General features: G+C 46.9%; 1 protein-coding gene across 2 annotated transcripts in view; it reads left to right on the top strand.

The window, feature by feature from the left end:
- Nucleotides 1-19,302, top strand: part of disp1 (dispatched homolog 1 (Drosophila)) — a 122,985-nt gene that overhangs the window by 66,430 nt on the left and 37,253 nt on the right. For both annotated transcript variants that reach the window (XM_069887864.1, XM_069887863.1), the window contains exons 3-4: nucleotides 5,503-5,532; nucleotides 10,872-10,995. In XM_069887864.1, the coding sequence (XP_069743965.1) occupies nucleotides 5,503-5,532; nucleotides 10,872-10,995 (154 nt within the window). The remainder of the gene's footprint in view (nucleotides 1-5,502; nucleotides 5,533-10,871; nucleotides 10,996-19,302) is intronic.

The raw sequence follows: 19,302 nt of genomic DNA, 5'->3' as shown, positions 1-19,302 counted from the left end.
GGAGTAGAGAGTATTTCTGAAATGCCTGGGTTCGGTGAACATAGAGTACTTTGTGTGCATCGAGGTTTGGGACACCTTGAAACACCTATAGTGCTACAAATCAACTTGCTTTTCCTTTCATACCACGATGGAAGGGGTTCTGTCTGCCTTTGTGTAGAATGCAGGACTATTTTCCAAACTTTCTGGCACAATTTGGAATGAAACTATGAAAGGAAAGAGGGTGTATGGGGACATTTTGGCCATTGAAGTCCAGAACAAGGAATGAATGAGCAGAACAAGAAGTTACCCTTTGAATTGTTTTATTTGTCACATGTACCAAAGCTTCATTTTGTGTGATATCCAGGCACATCAACTCACATGGCAGTTGGTGTAATAATAGCAAGTCAAAAGGCCAATAAACAAGTGTAGGGTTTCCCTCTGGTGTTTGCTGTTGTCACCCCAGGAAAAAGATGCTGACTCTCCCAATCTTATATCCCTGAATTAAATCACCTCTCATCCTTGGCCTCTCCGAAGAGAAAAGCCTGAGCTCTTTCGACCTTGCTTCATAAGACCTGTTCTTTAATCCGCCACCATCCCTGGCACCCACCACTCTCTGTAAAAAAAAAAAAAAATCTTACCCCTGAACTTATCCCTAAACATTCCTCCCCTCACCTTAAACGGATGACCTCTGGGCATAAGTTTATTATCACCGATCCCTGCAGCACACCAGGCTTTGGATCAGAAAAGCAATCCTCTGCCTCCTCTCGCCGGGACTATTTTGGATCGCATTTCCGGAGGAGGTGCCACACTTGCATCCACGTCTCCTCCCGTTCCACCATTTGTGGCCCCATACAGGCCTTTCAAGTGAAGCATCACTTCACTTGTGCATCTGCGGGAGTGATCTACCGCTGTGGTCTCCTCTACGTTGAAGAGACTGGCCACCGACTGGGAGAGCAAGGCCACCCATAAATTGGAGGAACAATACTTAATTTTCTGTCTGGGCGCTTTCCAACCAGATGGAATTAACGACGACTTTGGTTTCTGCCGGCCGACTCTCCGTTCTCCACTCCCTTCCCTCTCCATTCATTCATAGAGCTATCTCCCCCTCCCCCAGCTTGCTGGTGTGCCCACCCTCCCTTATCCACCTATTACCTACTGCTTTTAGGACCGTGCTTCTCCCCCCCCCACCATTTTGTTCGGGTGCCTACCAACATTTTTGTTCATAGCCTGATGAAGGACGTTGGTTCTGTATCTTTATCCTTGCGACATAAAGTACACTGTTTGACCTGCTGAGTTTCTCCAGCATCATGTTTTACCTCCTGGAACAGAGTTCCATAGAAGAATCACAGTATAGAAATAGGCCACTTTGGGCCCCTCTAGTCCCACTGACCTGCACACAGTCCATAGCCCTCCAGACTTCTCCCATCCATATACCTGTCCAAATTTCCATTAAATGTTAGTATCGAGCTTGCATCTGCCACTTCAGCTGGAAGCTTGTTCCACACCCCCCCCCCTCCCCCGCTTCCACTCCCTGAGTGAAGACAATCCCCTCAAGTTCCCCCTAAAGCAGCCCCATTCTGAGGTCCGGGGTAGTGTGGGGAAGTCACTGCTATCGAAGATGAATGCGGTGCTAACTTTATCCTGCAGCCATGCGTTTGGCTTCGCCCGTGTCCCACCCTCCACTTTCCCAGTTTTGGATCCTGATTGTTAAATAATTTAATTGTAATTTAGAGATACAGCACAGTACAGACCCTTCCAGCCCATGAGCTCACACCCAAATACACCAATAAACCTACAAACCCTGTACGTTTTGGAGGGTGGGAGGAAACTGGAGCACCCGGGGAGAATGTTCAAAGTCCTGACAGACAGTGCTGGATTGAAACCTGGGTCACTGGCGCTGTGTTAACGATGCGTTAACCGCTACACAAACAATACAGTCCTTCTCAAAGTCCAAGGTCCCTTATTGTTAGTGCAAGATCACGTGGAACTTCCATTCGCCTGCCCTAAGTCAGCAGAAACTGCCTGAAGCAGCCCTTCCCGTCAGAGAAAGAGGAGCAAAGGAGAATCCCCTCCAGTCCCAGAGAGTCCACGGATTCACCTTGGTGTGGCCGCAGCCACACAGCCTCCAGACCAAGCCATCACCAGCCAAAGGCTGCAGATCGGAACCTCCCATATGATCAGGGTGCCATCAGCACCAGTTCTCATCCGGTTCCGGCACCTGGCACCCCTTCAGCCAGTTCCTTTTTTTGAATATTTTATTATTGTTTTTTTACATAAATATAGATATGAAAATTTTCTATTCTCAAAATATATAAATTCTTACAAAATGAATGAGCCAATTTCCAGCAGCCCACAGCCCAGTGCGATTCCCTCGACGCAGTCTCCAGCAGCCCACAGCCCAGTGCGATTCCCTCGACGCAGTCTCCAGCAGCCCACAGCCCAGTGCGATTCCCTCGACGCAGTCTGACTTTGTGATGCTGCTTCATGTCTGGTTGACTTTCCCAGCTCTGTTGTTACAGCTGGGATGCAGTTTTTTTTACCACCCCCCTCCAACCCCCTCAGCCACCCCATGGATCACTTGCACTCTAGAGGACCTGGGGACTGTTGGAAGTGTATTTAACAGTGAATACTGCTGGTAAAAGCAGACAGTAACTTGCATTGTTCCCAAACTGTAAGCCTCACAACTCCAGATGGGGTGGAGAGCGAGGCCATAAACTACTGCTGTTTGTTTTCCCGGCCTCTGCCACGTCTCTCTACTGGAGGGAGTAACACCTGCAGACCTCTGCTTGTGGAACAGTTCAGCCTGCATGTCACGGATTGGTCTGCGCAGAGAGGGGCCCTTCATCCCTCTGTGCCTATGCTGGCTCTCTACCACAGCAGCTCACTTGTTCCACCCCTAACCTGTTCACCCGTCTTCAGTGTGTCTGGGTCCACTTCCCTCTTGAGGGCCACACACTGGAGCCTTCCTGTACCACCACAGCATCATGAACAAGCTCTGACTGAGGCTGCTTTGCAGGGGGAGTAGGGAAGTAGAGAGGGGCATTGCAGCTGTAACCGGTCCTCTATGGGAATGACAAGTTCAAGTTTATTATAATCTAAATACAACTGGACGAAACAGCGTTCTTCGGTTCTCAGTGCGGGGTGGAAGGGGTCAACAATTTTGCGTGTCCTCTTCAGACAACAATCCCAGTAGATCGCATTGATGCGAGTGGGGAGGGAGACTCTCTGGCCCTCTTATGGTCCTGTGGATTGACCTCCAATCCTCTGCTCTGCAACAGCTGTCCCACTCTGTGATGCAGCTGGCCAGGATGCTCTCGATAGAGCTCCTGCAGAAAGTTGGCACTAATAGAGAAAATATTGTTTTTCAGGGAATGAAATCTGCCACCATTACCCAATATGAGTTCAGAACCATGTAGTTAATTCTTTGCAGTTCAGGGGCAAATAAGGATGGAAAATAAACAGTGGGCTTGTCAGTGCCATCACGTCCCATGGATTGGATGGGTTTAGAGGGATATGGGCCAAACGTAGGCATGAGGGACTAGTGTGGGTGGGACATTCAGGTCAGCAGGGACAAGTTATTTCCATGCTGCGTACTCCATGATGAGGAAGAACAATTCCTTCCTTCTCCTGAAACAGGGCCAGTGTTGACCCTTTTTCCTTGCTTCAACAACGGGTAACACCCTTGAACATGATGTGATCAAGCACTGTCCCAGAATCTCGAGCGACTGAGACCCCCGTGGTAAAGAAAAGCACTCACTGTGGGAGATGCTGTCCTTTAGTGGAGGTATTAAACTGAGGCCCCATCTACTCTCAGGATATAAAAAAGAGAATGCCAGAAAGGCTCAGGAGGTCAGGCAGCATCTATGGAGAGAGAAACCAAATTAACCTTTCACCTCAAAGTCTCTTCATCTGAAACCTGAAACATTATCTCTCTTTCTCATTCCTGACCTGGTATGTCCAACATTTTCTGTCTCCATCTCACTCCTGTGATACTTTATTATGGTATGTTATTACTGCATTAACATTGCTGTCAGAGAATAGAAGAAATTGGAACAGGTCATCTGGCAGATTCACCGCTCCCTAGCAGAAGCAGTTCCTCCTCATCTCTGTCTTAAATCTGCTTCCCTGAATCTTGCGGCTGTCCCTTAGTTCTAGCCTTGCCTGGAAACAAGCTCCCTGCTTCAATCTTACCAATTCCTTTATATTGCTCCATCGTCATTTCAAACTCCAGCATTATCGTCCCAGGCAATTCATTCTCTCTTCGTAAAGCTACTGAATGATTAACTCTCAATAAAGTCGTATTTGTCCCAGGATCCAACCTGTGCCCTCTTGTTTATCTTGAAAGTAAAACAGCTGAAGAGCAGGAATGACGATCCTCGAGGGAATCTCTGGGTCAGTCCTGATCCAGTGCTTGTCTGCATTTACTTAGACCAATGGTTCTTAACCTTTTTCTTTCCACTCACATCCCACTTTAAGCAATCCCTCTGCCATCGGTTCTCTGTGATTAGTAAGGGATCACTTAAGGTGGGATGTGAGTGGGAAGGGAAGGTTGAGAACCACTGCTTTAGACCCAATTGTTACTGAAATATTTTACTTGAGAAAAATTTCCTGGCCTATTTCCTTTGGAGTTCTGAAACCGTGCACATAACGAGTCAATGAGGGACAGTTAAAACAGTGGAATGTGAATGGAAAGAAAAGGTTGAGAACCTCTGACTTGGTGCTTTTGAAAATTGCATTTTTGAATTAAGCTCCAGGGTGGGGTTGTCAGTGTGAGCTGGTTGTCCCTCACAGACAGCTCTGTGATCGGGACCAGGTGGGAAATTCCTGATCGGGATGTCGGGAACTCGGATGGCTTGTATGATTCCTGTCTCAGTCAACATATTTCCGTGAGCCGCACATTATACGTCAAAGAGCTGCACGTGGCTCATGATCCGCAGTTTGGCCACCCCTGCTCTAGACTGTGGTCCTTCCCCACAATGCCCTTGCGTTGGCTGCACCAAGCCTCAGCACATAGTTCTGTAGCTTGGAATTTGCCAGTCAGCAGCGTTCCCTCACCGACATCTCTGTACTGAAAGACCAACAGGTTTCGGTCAGGCCAAAGTGCGTCGTTCGCCAAGTTGATTGTCTTCCAGCAGTTCTGGATGTCTGTCTCTGTGTGAGTCCCTAGGATCAGCCCGTAAATCGGAGAATCCTCCGTCACGCTGCTGCTGGAGATGAACTGTGACAAGGACTTTTGCAACTTTCACTCACCCTTAGCAAACCTGCATCCTGCAGAGAGGTGGATGACTGTCTCCATTACACTGCAGTCACCTCTGGGACAAAATCTGTGGGGCCGCAGGGCACAGATATGGAGAGCATGGCCCCTGGAGTCACTGGTCATCTGTCACCCATGCCTTGCATTGTACAAAAAGATCATTGATCTGCTTGGCACCCCCAGGGTGAATGTTGGACAGAGCCCATCTGAAGCAGTACCTTCCTCTCTGTGTCTGTTTAACACGGTGCTTTTTTCTGCTTCCCTTTCAGACCTCCGAGGCCCTTCCGATTCCCTCGAAGGTGAGTTACTGAATTTGAGGGGGCGATCGCCACTTTTGCACAACTCTAAACGAACATGCTGGGCGTGGCGTAAGGGCAGGAGCCTGTCCGATCTGGCCAGCGTTGGATGGGGCTAGGGGTTGTTCCTGAGCTGGCAGCTGTAACCAGGAGTCAATCAGTCCGCACAATTCACAGCAGGAACTGCCTAGAATGCTGGAAACACCCAGCTGGTCAGGCAACAGCTATGCAGAGAGGCTTTGGATCTAGGGAAAGGTTAACTCCGTATCCCCGTCCATTGTGGTTCCCTGCCCTCCTCAGTGCTTCTAACAAAAGAAACAGGAACAGGAGTTGGCCATTCGGCCTGTTGAGCCTGCTGCCCCATTCATGGCTGATCTGGCCGTGAACTCAGCTCCACAGTTCTCCACAACCTAGGCTATTCTCTCGACGTTATAAAATCTATTTAATGATGCAGCCTCCACTACTTCCTTGGGCAGAGAATCCCACAGATTCACCAGTCTCTGGGAGAAGCGGTTCCTCCTCATCTATGTGTAAAATCAATTCTCCTGAATGTTGAAGCTGTGTATTCCGGTGGAAACGACCTCCCTTCTTCCATCTTGTCTATTCTTTTCATAATTGTACAGGTCTCCATTAGATATAAGAGCAGAAGCAGGCCATTCGGCCCATCAAATCCTCTCTGCCATTCCATCATGAGCTGATCCATTCTCCCACTCCCTGCCTTCCCTCGGTAACTTTTTGATGTCCTGACTATTCAGATGCATAATAATTTCTGCCTTAAATACACCCAACGACCGGGCCTCCACAGCTGCCCGTGGTAGCAAATTCCCAAGATTCATCACCCTCTGACTGAAGAAATTCCTCCATGTCTCTGTTTTAAATGGACGCCCTTCAATCCTGAAGTTGTGGCCTCTTGTCCTGGGCTAGCCATTCTCATCAGGGGGCCTATGGCTCACCCAAGGAGAAACCTTCTTTTCATCTCATGTAGTGTAAATATTTTTATGTAGTCGGTTGGAGAGAAGCACAGAAGAAACCAAAATGTGACTGCTTCACGGGGAAGGGGGGGCCCATAAACTTAGAGCAGAGCATAACCGAAAAGAAAGGTTGAGAATAGCTATCCTAAACTCACCCACCGTTCCTCATATGCGCGACTTTTCATTCCAGGAATCATTCTTGTGAATCTTCCCTTCATCCTTCCAAATAGTTGGGTGACACGGTGTAAAATAAATACCAAAGGAGTCTGAAATAACAAAATATTCTCAATATCAATAAAGTTGAGAGAGTGCAGAGAAGATTTACTAAAATGTTGTCTGGATTTCAGTATCTTGAATACAGAGAAAGATTGAGTGGACTGGGTCTTTATTCATTGGACCGTAGAAGGTTGAGGGGGGATTTGATAGAGGTATTTAAAATTATGAGGGGGACAGACAGAGTAGATGTGAATAGGCTCTTCCCCTTAAGCGTAGGGGAGTTTGGAACAAGGGGTCATAAGTTAAGGGTTGGGGGGGAAAAGTTTAGAAGTAGCATGAGAGGAATCTTCTTCACTCATAGAGGGGTGGCTGAGTGGAATGACCTTCTGGAAGAGGTGGTTGCAGCAGGGCTAATTTTGTCATTTAAGGAAAGGATGGATGAGAGCATGGATGTGAGGGGATTGGAGGGTTATGGGCAGGGAGCAGGTAAGTGGGACAAGAGGAGATCACTTAAATTGGTGCGGACTAAAGGGGCCGAGATGGCCTGCTTCCGTACTGTAATTGTTATATGGTTATATGGTTCTGTAGAAACTACCTCCAGTCCAATTGTACACATTCCCCAGTATATTTTCACAGGCGGCATGGTCAGAGCAGCAGTTCGCCTGACGGAATTACGTTGCCAATGACCCAGGTTCAAATTTGGCACTGACTCTGAGGAGTTTTTACGTTCTCCCTGTGACCTGCTTGGGTTTTCTCCTGGTGCTCCAGTTTCTTCCCACCCTCCAAAACATACAAGATTGTAGGTTAATTGGGCAGCATGGGTTCCAATGGCCAGAATCAACTTCTACTGTGTTGTAAATTAAATTTTAAAAATTCAAATTTAAAACTCTACTGGCTATAGACTCAGGCTATTCAGTCTCTCAGAAACTGAACATGTAATTTCCAGAATCAACCTCCTCTGCACCCCCTCCAAAGCCAGTGGATCCTTCCTCAAATCAGGAGACCAGAACTGCGTGCAGTGCTCCAGGTGCGGCCTCACCAGGACCTCGTACAGTTGCAGCAGAACCCCGCTCTTGCAATGAAGGCCAACCCCAAATTAATGTCTTGCGATTCATGCACAAGCAATCACATACGTCTTCACATGAAGTCATGTAGAAACAAGCAGGCCTTTCTGCCCACCGTATCCATGCCAGCCTATCAACACAAATCCCATCTGTCAGCACTTAGTCCACAGGTCTCCAGACATAAATGCTGTGAGATTTCCGCCCACCCCCCCCTCCCCCACCCCATCTTCAGCAGTGTTTTGCTTCATTCATTTCAGGATCGGATGTCGCTGGAAGACAATCTGAGGGGAAGACCCAGTTTGCTCCTGCAGAATACACAAATGTGCTGGAGAAACTCAGCAGGTCACACACCATCCACAGGGAGTAAAAAGTCCCCGATGTTGGGCCCAGACCCAAAACATTGGTCACCCTTTACTTCCCTTGGATGCTGCATGACCTGCTGAGTTTATCCAACACCTTTGTGTATTACTCTTGACCCCAGCATCTGCCGACTTTCTTGTTTAACACCAGTCTCCTCCTTTAGGGGCAGCACGGTTGGCGTAGCGGTTAGTGCAACACCGTCACGGCACCTGCAATTGAGACCGGTGTTTGAATTCCGCGCGTTCTGAAAAGAGTTTGCACATTCTCCTTTTGTCTGTGTGGGTTTCCCCTGGGGGCTCCGGTTTCCTCCCACCCTTCAAAATGCACCGGGGGTATAGGTTAATTGGGTGGCACGGACTCGAGGGACGAAACGGCCTGAAACCGTGCTGGGTCTAAATTGAAATAGAGCTTAGTCCCATATTTAGTAAGAATTCCAAACTCTCCCAGAACTAACGATAATGAATTTATTGTCAAATACATAAGTATGAGGTACATATACATTGAAATTCTTACTTGCTGCAGTTAAACAGATATGTAAGAAACAATTAAATTACCCCAGTATGGAAAGAGGTTCGATTGATAATAAATATTCACAGCTATAGTTAGTGCAAGAAAAAAAGTGGCATTTCCGAAGTGCAGACAGGTCTTTTTGTGGCCCCGGAGTAGTTTCTAGTTTGGGTTCAGATCATACAGGGAGGGTCAAGAGCCTGAAAAATAGTTCTTGGACCTGGAGGTGCTGGCCTTCAGGCTTCTGGCCTGTAGGGAGCAGGTGAGAAGAGGTTGTGAGCAGGGTGAAGGGGGACCTTTATGATGTTTTCTTATTCTCTTACAGACCAGTAGAGGCTGATCTGGCCATTTAATCTAAACTAACCTACAGCCCCCCCCCCCCCCCCCCCCCCCAGCCCAGTACATTTTGAAAGGAAGGAGGAAATGGCATTGGGGAAAACCCACGCAGACACAGGGAGAAAATGCCAGACAGCGTGGGATTCAAACCCAGGTCGCTGGTGCTTTTGCGTGAGCTGCTCTGCTGCCCGTGAGGCCCAATGTTTGCTGACATCTTCAGACACAACCTGCAATGGATGGGAGCCCCAGGCCCATGGTGAACTTGTCTGAGTTCGCCGCTTACTGCAGCTTTCTGTGTTTCTGGCCACTCAAATGGCCAAACACCACCCTGCTTTTGTAGTGTTTTTCTCAGAAACTTTGAGATGATGGTGATGGAGAGGGAGAAGCATTAGAATATTCTGGGGAATAAACTGTTGGTAGTTTCACCAGAAGCCTGAGATTAATCTGTTATTGCAGTGAACTTTGATATTTATTTTACACCCAGCCTGAATCTTCTCCAGTAACATTCACATGTAGAGCCGCTACCTCACACCTCCAGAGACCCGGGTTCAATCCTGACCTCAGGCCCCCGTGGATTTCCTATAACCACACAGGTTCCCTGCGGCCACATGGGTTTAACCAATCTTCTAGAGATTTTCGAGGAGGTTACCAGGGAAGTTGACGAAGGAAAGGCTGTGGATGTTGTCTACATGGACTTTAATAAGACTTTTGAGACACTTGGTATTCATGGCGAGGCACTGATTCGACAATGACCAGCCGGGAGAAGCCAGAGAGCAGTGGTGGACGATTGCTTCTCAGTCTGGAGGCCTGTGTCTAGTGGTGTGCCTCAGGGATCGGCACTAGGACTATTGTCATCTATATCAATGATCTGGATGGTAATGTGGTTTGCAGATGACACATAGATTGGACAGCAAGAAAGGCTTTCAGGGCTGACAGAGAGATCTGAACCAGCTGGTATGGGGTGCTTCCAGACCATAGCCCTCATACACCATCTAAATTAATCTTAAATGTTGAATTCACACCTGTATCTACTCCCTTTGCCGGCAGCTAGTTCCGCACTCTCACCACTCTATGAATAAAGATGTTCACCTTTAATCCATATCCTTTCGTTCTTGTCTCACCCAAACTCTGGAAAAGGCCTGCTTGCATTTACTCTCTCTATACACCTCGTCATTGCAAAAGGACAAGAGGGTGCAACTTCAGGATTGAAGGGTGTCCACTTGGAACAGAGATGTGAGGAGCTTCTTTAGCCAGAGGGTGGTGAGTCTGTGGTATTTCTTGCTTCAGGTGGTTGTGGAGGCCAAGTCATTGGGTATATTTAAGGCAGAGCTTGATAGGTTCTTGATTAGCCAGGGCATCAAAGGTTATGGGGAGAGGGGCTGATTGGAAAAATGGATCAACTCATGATTGAATGGTGGGGCAGACTTGATGGGCTGAGTGGCCTTTTTCAGTTCCTATTGTCTTACAGTGCTATGAAAATGGAGGTAAAATGTTTTCACCTCTGGTCACGATGATTTGTGATTCAATCTGAATTGTCATGAAGGAATGAGAAATGCCATTTGACCTACTGAGCTTGCTTCTCCCATGCTCCCTGTCCCAGTCCTTCCCTGAGCTTTCCCAAACCGTCACATCTACTGAACTTCACCTCTTCCACCTACTTCCTCATTCAGCCAGGCATCGTAGCCATGGGAGGGCATTTGTTAAGTTGTTGAAGTCCTTGTATCGTCCACATCGCGGGTGGCCAGCCTTTGGAACCAGGGTTTCTCACTCCAATAGAAGCTATTGGCAGTGGGATGCCGCATGGCTCTTGCTGGGGTGGGGGGGTGGGGTGTAACATGCCCTGGTGCTTCGGGTCATGTGTTGTGTTGACCATGTTTCCTACTTGCAGTTACGCTGCTCTCATCGCTGACTGGCCAGTGGTGGTGCTGGGACTGTGCACCGTGCTGATAGTCATATGCGCGTTGGTCGGGATCCTAGTGCCAGATCTTCCAGACTTCTCTGACCCACTGCTGGTGAGTGCTCCATACTCCTTACAGTCTAGAACCTGCTCAGAGATTCAACGTTGGCTCCAGTCACTTACCACCATTCACCCTGCTTCCGATGATTCCATAGTATCCAGGAATCTATTGCTCTCTGCACCATGGGTTCAAGATTCTTTCATTATCATGTGATAAAACAAATGTAATGTTACATGAAATTACATTTAGTCTGCCGTAGGGAGGAATTGCTCGGTGAAAGAGAAGCAAAAGAGAGTCTTTCCCCCCCCCCCCACCCCCAGAGTCACTGAATGTTCGTGGAATCTCAGCACAGCACAGAAAACAGGCCCTTCTAGTCTGTGCCGAACCATTACCCTGCCCAGTCCCACTGACCTGCACCCAGTCCATATACCTGTCCAAATTTTCGTAAATGTTAAAGTAGAGACTGGCAGCTCGTTCCACACTCCCATCACTCTCTGTGTGAAGAAATTCCTCCTTATGATCCCACTAAATTTCTCCCCTTTCACCCTTTTCCCATGATCTGTGGATTGTTTCTCTCTCACCTAACCTCATTGGAAAAAGCCTGCTTGCATTTACTCTATACCCAACATAATATCAAATCTCCCCTCATTCTTCTACGCTTCAGGGAATAAACCCCTAATCTTTTTAACCTTTCCCTGTATCTTAGTTCCTGAAGTCCGAGCAACATCCTTGTAAATCTTCTCTGCACTCATTCAATTTTATTGATATTTTTCCTGTAGTTAGGTGCCCAAAACTTCACACAATACTCCAAATTTGGCCTCAACAATGTCTTCTACAACTTTACCATAACAGCGAAACCCTGATTTTACGCAAATTCAGATATAACGCGAGGTGTCATTGGACCTCTTGATCAACCTGAGCTGTCTGCCTGGCACCTGAAGTACACCGTCTGGCCCTCAGCCACCGACACCTGGCACCCAGAGACATGCACGCCAGCGGCCGCTGGTTGAAGCTGAGAGCTGAACTGGTCCACAGCAGTCAGTGCGGGCGGCAGTCTCAGCACAACCTGACCAGGCTATGTGTCAGTGGCAGTGTGCTCACATGGCCAGCTCCCTCAGCTTGTACAGCTGCCAAAGGTTCTGCTCCTGCAAGGAGCTGATGCCCAGATATCGCAGCCGGACTGTGTGGCCAGGTTGTGTAGGTAGGACAGGGATTCGGACAAAAAGGAGGTGAAGCAGGTTGAACAAGTATATGTAAGTAACCCCAATTTAGCGTGACCCCGCTTTTTTTGCAATGACATTTTTTTTAACCCAAATGATCGCATTATAACAGGGTTTTACGGTACTTTGATTTATGAAGGCTAATGAGCCAAAAGCTCTCTTTAGGACCCCATCTACCTGTGTCGCCACTCTCATGGACTCAGATCCCTCTGCACTCGTCAGTGCCCAACCATTCACCATGTACGTCCTTTCTTGATTTGTCCTCCCAGAATGCAACACCTCGCACTTGTCTGCATTAAATTCCATCTGCCATTTTGCAGCCCATTTTTCCAGCTGCCCCAGATCCCGGTACATGCTTTGAGAGCCTTCCCCGCTGTCCGCTTCTATCTTTGTGTTTTCTGCAAATTTACTGATCCAATTCACCACATTATCATTCAGGTTATTGACATAGATGACAAACAGCAATGGTCCTGAGGCTGAGGCTGAGGCCCACCACTAGTCACAGGCCTCCACTCTACTCCCATTCTCTGGCTTCTTCTGGAAAGCCAATGTCTCATTACCTTGTCAAAGAATGACTGAACCTTCTTGACCAGCTTCCTATGCAGGACCTTTTCAAAGGTCAAACTAAAGTCCATGAAGACAACATTCGCAGCCTTTCCTTCATCATGTTTTCTGGTAACCTCCTCGAAAACTCTATAAGGTTGGTTTAACACAATCTACCGCATACAGAGCCACGATGACTATCCATAATTAGTCCCTGTCTATTCAAATACAGAACTTCGATTATCTGAAATCCTCATTTATCTCAAATTCTTTTGGACCCAGAAGTGGTGTCTGTTCGGCTCCGAAAAACCAGAAATCCTCATCTATCCAAAAATTTTCTAAGCCAAATAACATCTTGTTCAGGTTAGTTTTTGGTGAGAGTTAAACATTATTTTAATGCTTAAAAAGGCTTCCCTTGTTGTTTGTTGTTGTTTAAACATTGATACAAGTGACTTGCTATTGCAACCAGACTGTTTTTTTTTAAAAATGACCATTTATGTGAAAAAATTGTTTATGCGAAATAGGCCTGGTCCCCACCATTTCAGATAATCGGAGTTGTACTGTACTTGTATATCTGGTCCACGAGACACCCTCCAACAACTTAAACACTACTGGCATCCGGCTCACCTGATTATTCTTGGAGCCTCTCTTAAAAAACAGAACAACATTAGCTATCCTCTGGCACCTCACCCTAGGCTAAGGATGTTTTAAGCACCTCTGCCAGGGTCCCTGTAACTTCTGAGTGAAACACGAAAGTCTGCGGGCACTGTGATTGCAGTAAAAACTCAGAAATGCTGGAGGAACTCAGCAGGTCTCACTGCATCCATAGGAGGTAAAGGAAACTGGCATTTCAGGCCTGAGGCCTTCTTCGAGGCCCTCAAGGTCCAAGGTAATATCTTGTCAGGCCCTGAGGATTTATTCTCCTTTATTTGTCTCAGCAAGCCCTCCTTCTCTGTAATCTGTAACCATGACCTCACTGCTATTTTGCCTCACTTTTAGACTCTGTGTCTGTCTCCAAAGTGAGTACAGATGCGAAAGATCCATTGAAGATCTCCCCATCTCTTTTGGCTCCATGCATGGATGACCACTCCGATATTCAAGAGGACCAATTTTGTCCCTTGACATCATTTTGCTTTTGATCTATCTGTAGATGGCCCTGGTATTTTCCTTCACCTTGTCTGTCAGCATCCTCATGCCTTCTTTTAGTCCCCGGGTTTCCCTCTGTGTTTTCATGCATTCTTTACACTCTTCAATTAAGTTCTTCTGTATGTTCCTTACTGCCTATACTTGCTATGTACCTCCTTCTTCGTAACCAAGGTTCCCCTTACCTTTAGTTATGACAGGAGCATGCCGACACCCTCAAACTTTCCCACTTACCAACCACACCTTTGCCAGAAAACAAAATCCCAGTCCACACTTGACGAATCCTTTCCAATATCATCAAAATTGGCCTTTTCCAATTTAGAATCTCAACCCAAGGACCAGAGAACATTACAGTGAGTATAGGCCCTTCAGGCCATGATGTTGTGCTAACCTATATGTACCTATCCCAAAGAAAATGAAACCGTCCCTACCTCTTTACCCTCGATTTTTCTTTCATCTATGTGCCTGTCTAAGAGTCCCTTAAATGCCCCCTATTGTTCCAGCCTCCACCACCATCCTTGGAAATGCATTCCAGGCATCCACAAGTCTCTGTGTATATAAACTTGCCCCCGATGTCTCCCATAAACTTGCCTCCCTTCACTTTGTGTTTGCTACTCCCACCTTGGGGAAAAGGTGCTGGCTGTCCACCCTATTTAAAGGCCTCTTTATGGTGCATTAAAGCCAGCTCAAGGGGGAAAAAAAAGGTGAATTTACCTTTCATGGTGATGGCCTATAATATGGATCCACCGTTGCCTTTATGGAGAGCAGAGCCGGGAGCCGTCTTCTAGAGCTGAGGGAGGCAGGGCAAGTCGTACAGTAGCACCGCCCATCACCATGAAGTCAAACATACGTGCTGGAAAGTGAAAAATTAATATAGGCATTCCCTCCTACCCAAAAGAACTTTAGCCATCACTCACGTGAATAAAGACCCTTTAGACACAAATCGCAGTTGCTATTAGAAACATAGGAAGTAGGAACAGGAGTAGGCCAAAAATGGCCCTTCGAGCCTGCTCCGCCATTCAATATGATCATGGCTGATCTAATTTATGACCTAACTCCACCTACCTGCCTTCTCCCCATATCCCCTAATTCCTCTATCATGTAAAAATTTATCTAACTGAATTTTAAATATGTTTAATGAGGCAGCCTCAACCACTTCCCTGGTTAGAGAATTCCAAACATTCACTACTCTCTGGGAAAAACTATTTTTCCTCATCTCTGTCCTAAATCTACTCCCCCGAATCTTGAAACTGTGTCCTCTCGTTTTAGTTTCCCCGGCCAGCTCAAAAAGCCTTCCTATATCTCCTATCCATACCCTTCATAATCCTATATGTTTCTATAAGATCCCCTCTCATTCTTCTGAACTCGAGCGAATACAATCCTAGACGATTTAATCTTTCATCATAAGTCAACCCCTTCATCCCAGGGATCAACCTAGTAAACCTCCTCTGGACTGTCTCCAAAGCCAGTGTATCCTTCCTCAAATATGGAGACCAGAAATGGACACAGTACTCCAGGTGCGGTCTCATCAGTACCTTATACAGTTGCAATATTACCTCCCTACTCCTGAATTCAATTCCTCTAGCGATGAAAGCCAACATTCCATTTGCCTTCTTAATAACCTGCTGCACCTGTAACCTAACTTTTTGCGATTCATGCACAAGCCCTCCCAAGTCCCTCTGCACAACAGCATGCTGTAGTTTTTCACCCTTTAAATAATATTCAGCTCTTTTATTTTTCTTGCCAAAGTGGATAACCTCACCCTTACTAACATTGTACTCCATTTTCCAGACCTTTGCCCACTCATCCAGCTTAACTCTATCCCTCTGCAGACTCTCCACATCCTCATTACAATTTGCTCTTCCACTCAATTTGGTGTCATCCGCAAATTTGGCTACACCACATTTTGTCCCCTCCTCCAAGTTATCAATGTAAATGATGAACAGTTGTGGGCCTAACACTGACCCCTGCGGCACCCCACTTACCACTCTCTGCCAACCTGAAAAACTCCCATTTATCCCGACTCTCTGCCTCCTGTCAGACAACCAATTTTCAATCCAGGCCAATAGACTTCCCCGGACTCCACTTTCCTGTAACTTACTGAGAAGTCTCTTGTGCGGCACCTTATCAAACGCTTTCTGGAAATCCAAATATACAACATCAACCTGTTCCCCTCTATCCACCGCACCCATTATATCCTCAAAGAATCCTAACAAGTTTGTCAAACAAGATCTTCCCTTTCTAAAACCATGCTACGTCTGCCTGATTGAACCCTTACATTCCAAAAGTTTCACTATTTCACTATTTTCACTATTGCCCTGAACACCACACTGAGCACTTTAAAATTCGCACTTGGGTCACTGGCTGATGACATCATCGCGAAGTCATCCACCCTCCCCTTTATAGGCGCTTTCAGTGGTATCATTTTATGGAGGAGGTGGAGCACTGCGGTCCATCTCCTCCCCCAAGGCAGAAGGAAGCTGGAGTGTATTCTAGCAGTCCATCCTCCTTCAGACCTTTTATGGAGGTAAGTGCAACGATGTGAAGACTGAGAATCTCTGTCTTTACATTCGCCTTTTTTTCTCCATAGGACCTCTCATAATCCTGTAGATCTCTATTAAATCCCCTCTCAACCTTCTTCGCTCCAAAGACAATAGCCCAAGCTCTACTAACCTTGCCTCATAAGACACATTCTCCAACCAGACCACATCCCAGTAAATCTCCTCTGCACCCTCTCCATAGGTTCCACATCCTTTCTGTAATGAGGTGATCAGAAAGGAGCACAGTGTAGTCTCACCAGAGATTTAGAGACCTCTGTAGACCAGGCCTATTCTTTTCCATAATTTTTTTGAAACTAATGGTATTATGATCACTGAACACAAAATGTTCCTTTGTGAACAATTTCATCGCCTGCCCTGTCTCATTCCCTCACAGGAGATCCAGCTTTGCACTCTCTCGAACTGGGACCTCTATAGATTCAGGAAACTTCCCAGAACGCATTCGACAAACTCTAACCCATCCAGCCCTTTTACAAAATTGGAGTCCCAGTCAATATGTGGAAAGTTAAAATCACTTATTACAATGATCTTTCTTGCAAGTGTCTCTCTACAAATTTGCTCCTCCAGTTCCCGCTGACATTCACATCTGAGTTGGGGGAAGGGGATGTACACCTGGCATGGTGTACCAACACGCCTCCTGTGCTGTGTAGTTCTCCGGAGGCTAGTTCCTCAATTCACTGCTAAACCACCAAGCTCAGCCAATGTGCTGGGATGTTGTAAGGAGTTGATGCTTGCCCTGGGAGGAGTAGGAGAGGAAGGCTGAACCCCAGCAGAGAGGAACAGGAGGGGCATTCTCTCAGGGGTGCGGACACCCAGCCTCACTCACAGTCTGGTGAGCGAGGAATGTGAAAACCACCATTTCTGTTCCACTGGAAGAGAATGATGCATTTGGCAGGTCAGGTCTGGTCACAGCTGCATCCACAGTGGGGATCCAGTTGCTTCTTCGTCACATGGGAGTAAAGCAGCTCACCAAGGCAGGAATATTTTGCACAAAGTTCCTTCCCTTGCCTTTGGATGCAGTATTAGACTGAGTGCCCAGCTAATTTCACCATCTACACTTAATGTCCCTCTCCAGAGTCCACAACTAGGGAACACATAGTGTGTCAAAGACAATCTTCCCCTCAACAACCATCCCAAAACAAAGCACAGTGGGTTGTACTTCATGTGGCTTCAGTGGCAGGTTGCTGCCTGCACACCAGCATGTACATACACAAGCCACCATGTGCATGCACACACCAGTGCAGGTACCAACACACACATGCACTGTCATGCACGTACACCATTACATGCACACCAGCGAACATGCACACCAGTGCACACAAATGAATACCATCACACACACACATACCGTCATATACACCCCAGCACATATAAATGCACACATCACCACAGAAACACACTCCAGTTGGAATAGTTGTAAACATATGCACACAGATTGAGATGGTAAAGGAAGTAAAAACAAGAGCCATTGCTTCTGTTTGCTACAGTATAGAACAGGGTGTCTGGGATTATCTGGACTGCTCTTTCAATGTGGAGTCCACCAGGGCACCAGGTCGAGTGAAATTAATGAAAATCCTGCAGATGCGGGAAATCTGAAATAAAAGCAGAACACAATGGAAAGACCAAACAGGTCAGGCATCGTCTGTGGAGAGAGAAACATTTCAGGGTCGAAGATCCTTTGTCAGAACTGGGAAGGAAAGAAATCAGGTTAATATCAAGTTGCAGAAAGGACGGGGAGAGATGAATATCTCTGGTAAGGTGAGATTAGGATTGCCCTGGAAGATAAAAGTAAAAACACAATGCTGGAGAAACTCAGCAGTGTACTTTATGTAGCAAACATAAAGATACATAACCAACGTTTCGGCCTTTCAAGATAGCCACCTTTAACTTTGCTGCATAAGGTACTCCGCTTAACTTCAGTTTCTCCAGCGTTATGTTTTTAATTCAACCACGGTGTCTGCAAACTTTTGTGTTCTACTTCTGCCCTGGAGATAAGGTGTGAACATGGTTGCCTGGTCGATGGGTTGGGGAGGGAGAACAAGGTCCAGGATACAAGGGCAGTGGAGAATGAGAACACGGAGGAATGGAAGAGCTGTGAAGTGCAGGACACGCCCATCACACCCTGACCCGCTGTATTCCTGCCTTCTCCACTACCCAACTCACCAGTTTCAAGGAGCTTTTGGAAAGTTACCCGGGGACCAAATAGGACCCTGTAGGATCCTGTGATCCCGGACCCAGCCCTGGGGCCATTAACTCCCAGCTGCCTCAAGTACAGAACCATGCAGCACAAAAAACTGGCCCAACTCATCCATGCCTGCTTGTGGGCAGTCTTCTGGATTCATCCCATCTCCCAAAACTTGGCCCACAGCCTTCCATGCCTGAGCAAAGCCAACCCTCATCTAATATTCCTTCCCTGCTGTTAGTAACCTGCTCCCACTTTCCTCCGGAAATCCAGCCCAGGGGCTCAGCACTGAAGTTCATTGATCAGATCTCCTCGAAATCTCTACTCTGTGTCCTCAACCTGTCTCTACCTCTGATTTAGGGAAAGTTTACTACAGTCCCCTCTATCCATTCGCCCTCAGTTTTGTATCCCTCAGTCAGACCCCCTGTTTGTCTCTTCCGCTCCAGGAAGACCAGACTCAGCTCTCCTGTTTCTCCTCAAAACTGAATCTCTGGTAGGGTCCTGGTGAATCCCCCCTCTGTGCTATCACGCTCTCCTATTGCTTGGTGACAGTACTCTGGCTGGGGTCTGGCCGACGCTAAACTCCCTCCTCTATTTAGTGGCACAGCTGATAAACGTGAACTTTTTTTAAATAATTTTTTTATTTTTCACACTGTGAACCATATCAACCAAAATATATACAAACGTTTCTCATTAAGTATACACAGTGGCATTT

The sequence above is a fragment of the Narcine bancroftii genome, chromosome 6 (assembly GCF_036971445.1).
Source record: "Narcine bancroftii isolate sNarBan1 chromosome 6, sNarBan1.hap1, whole genome shotgun sequence".
In the NCBI taxonomy this organism is placed as follows: domain Eukaryota; kingdom Metazoa; phylum Chordata; class Chondrichthyes; order Torpediniformes; family Narcinidae; genus Narcine; species Narcine bancroftii.
The sequence above is the reverse complement of the archived record's forward strand: the minus strand, read 5'-3'. Positions and strand labels throughout refer to the sequence as shown.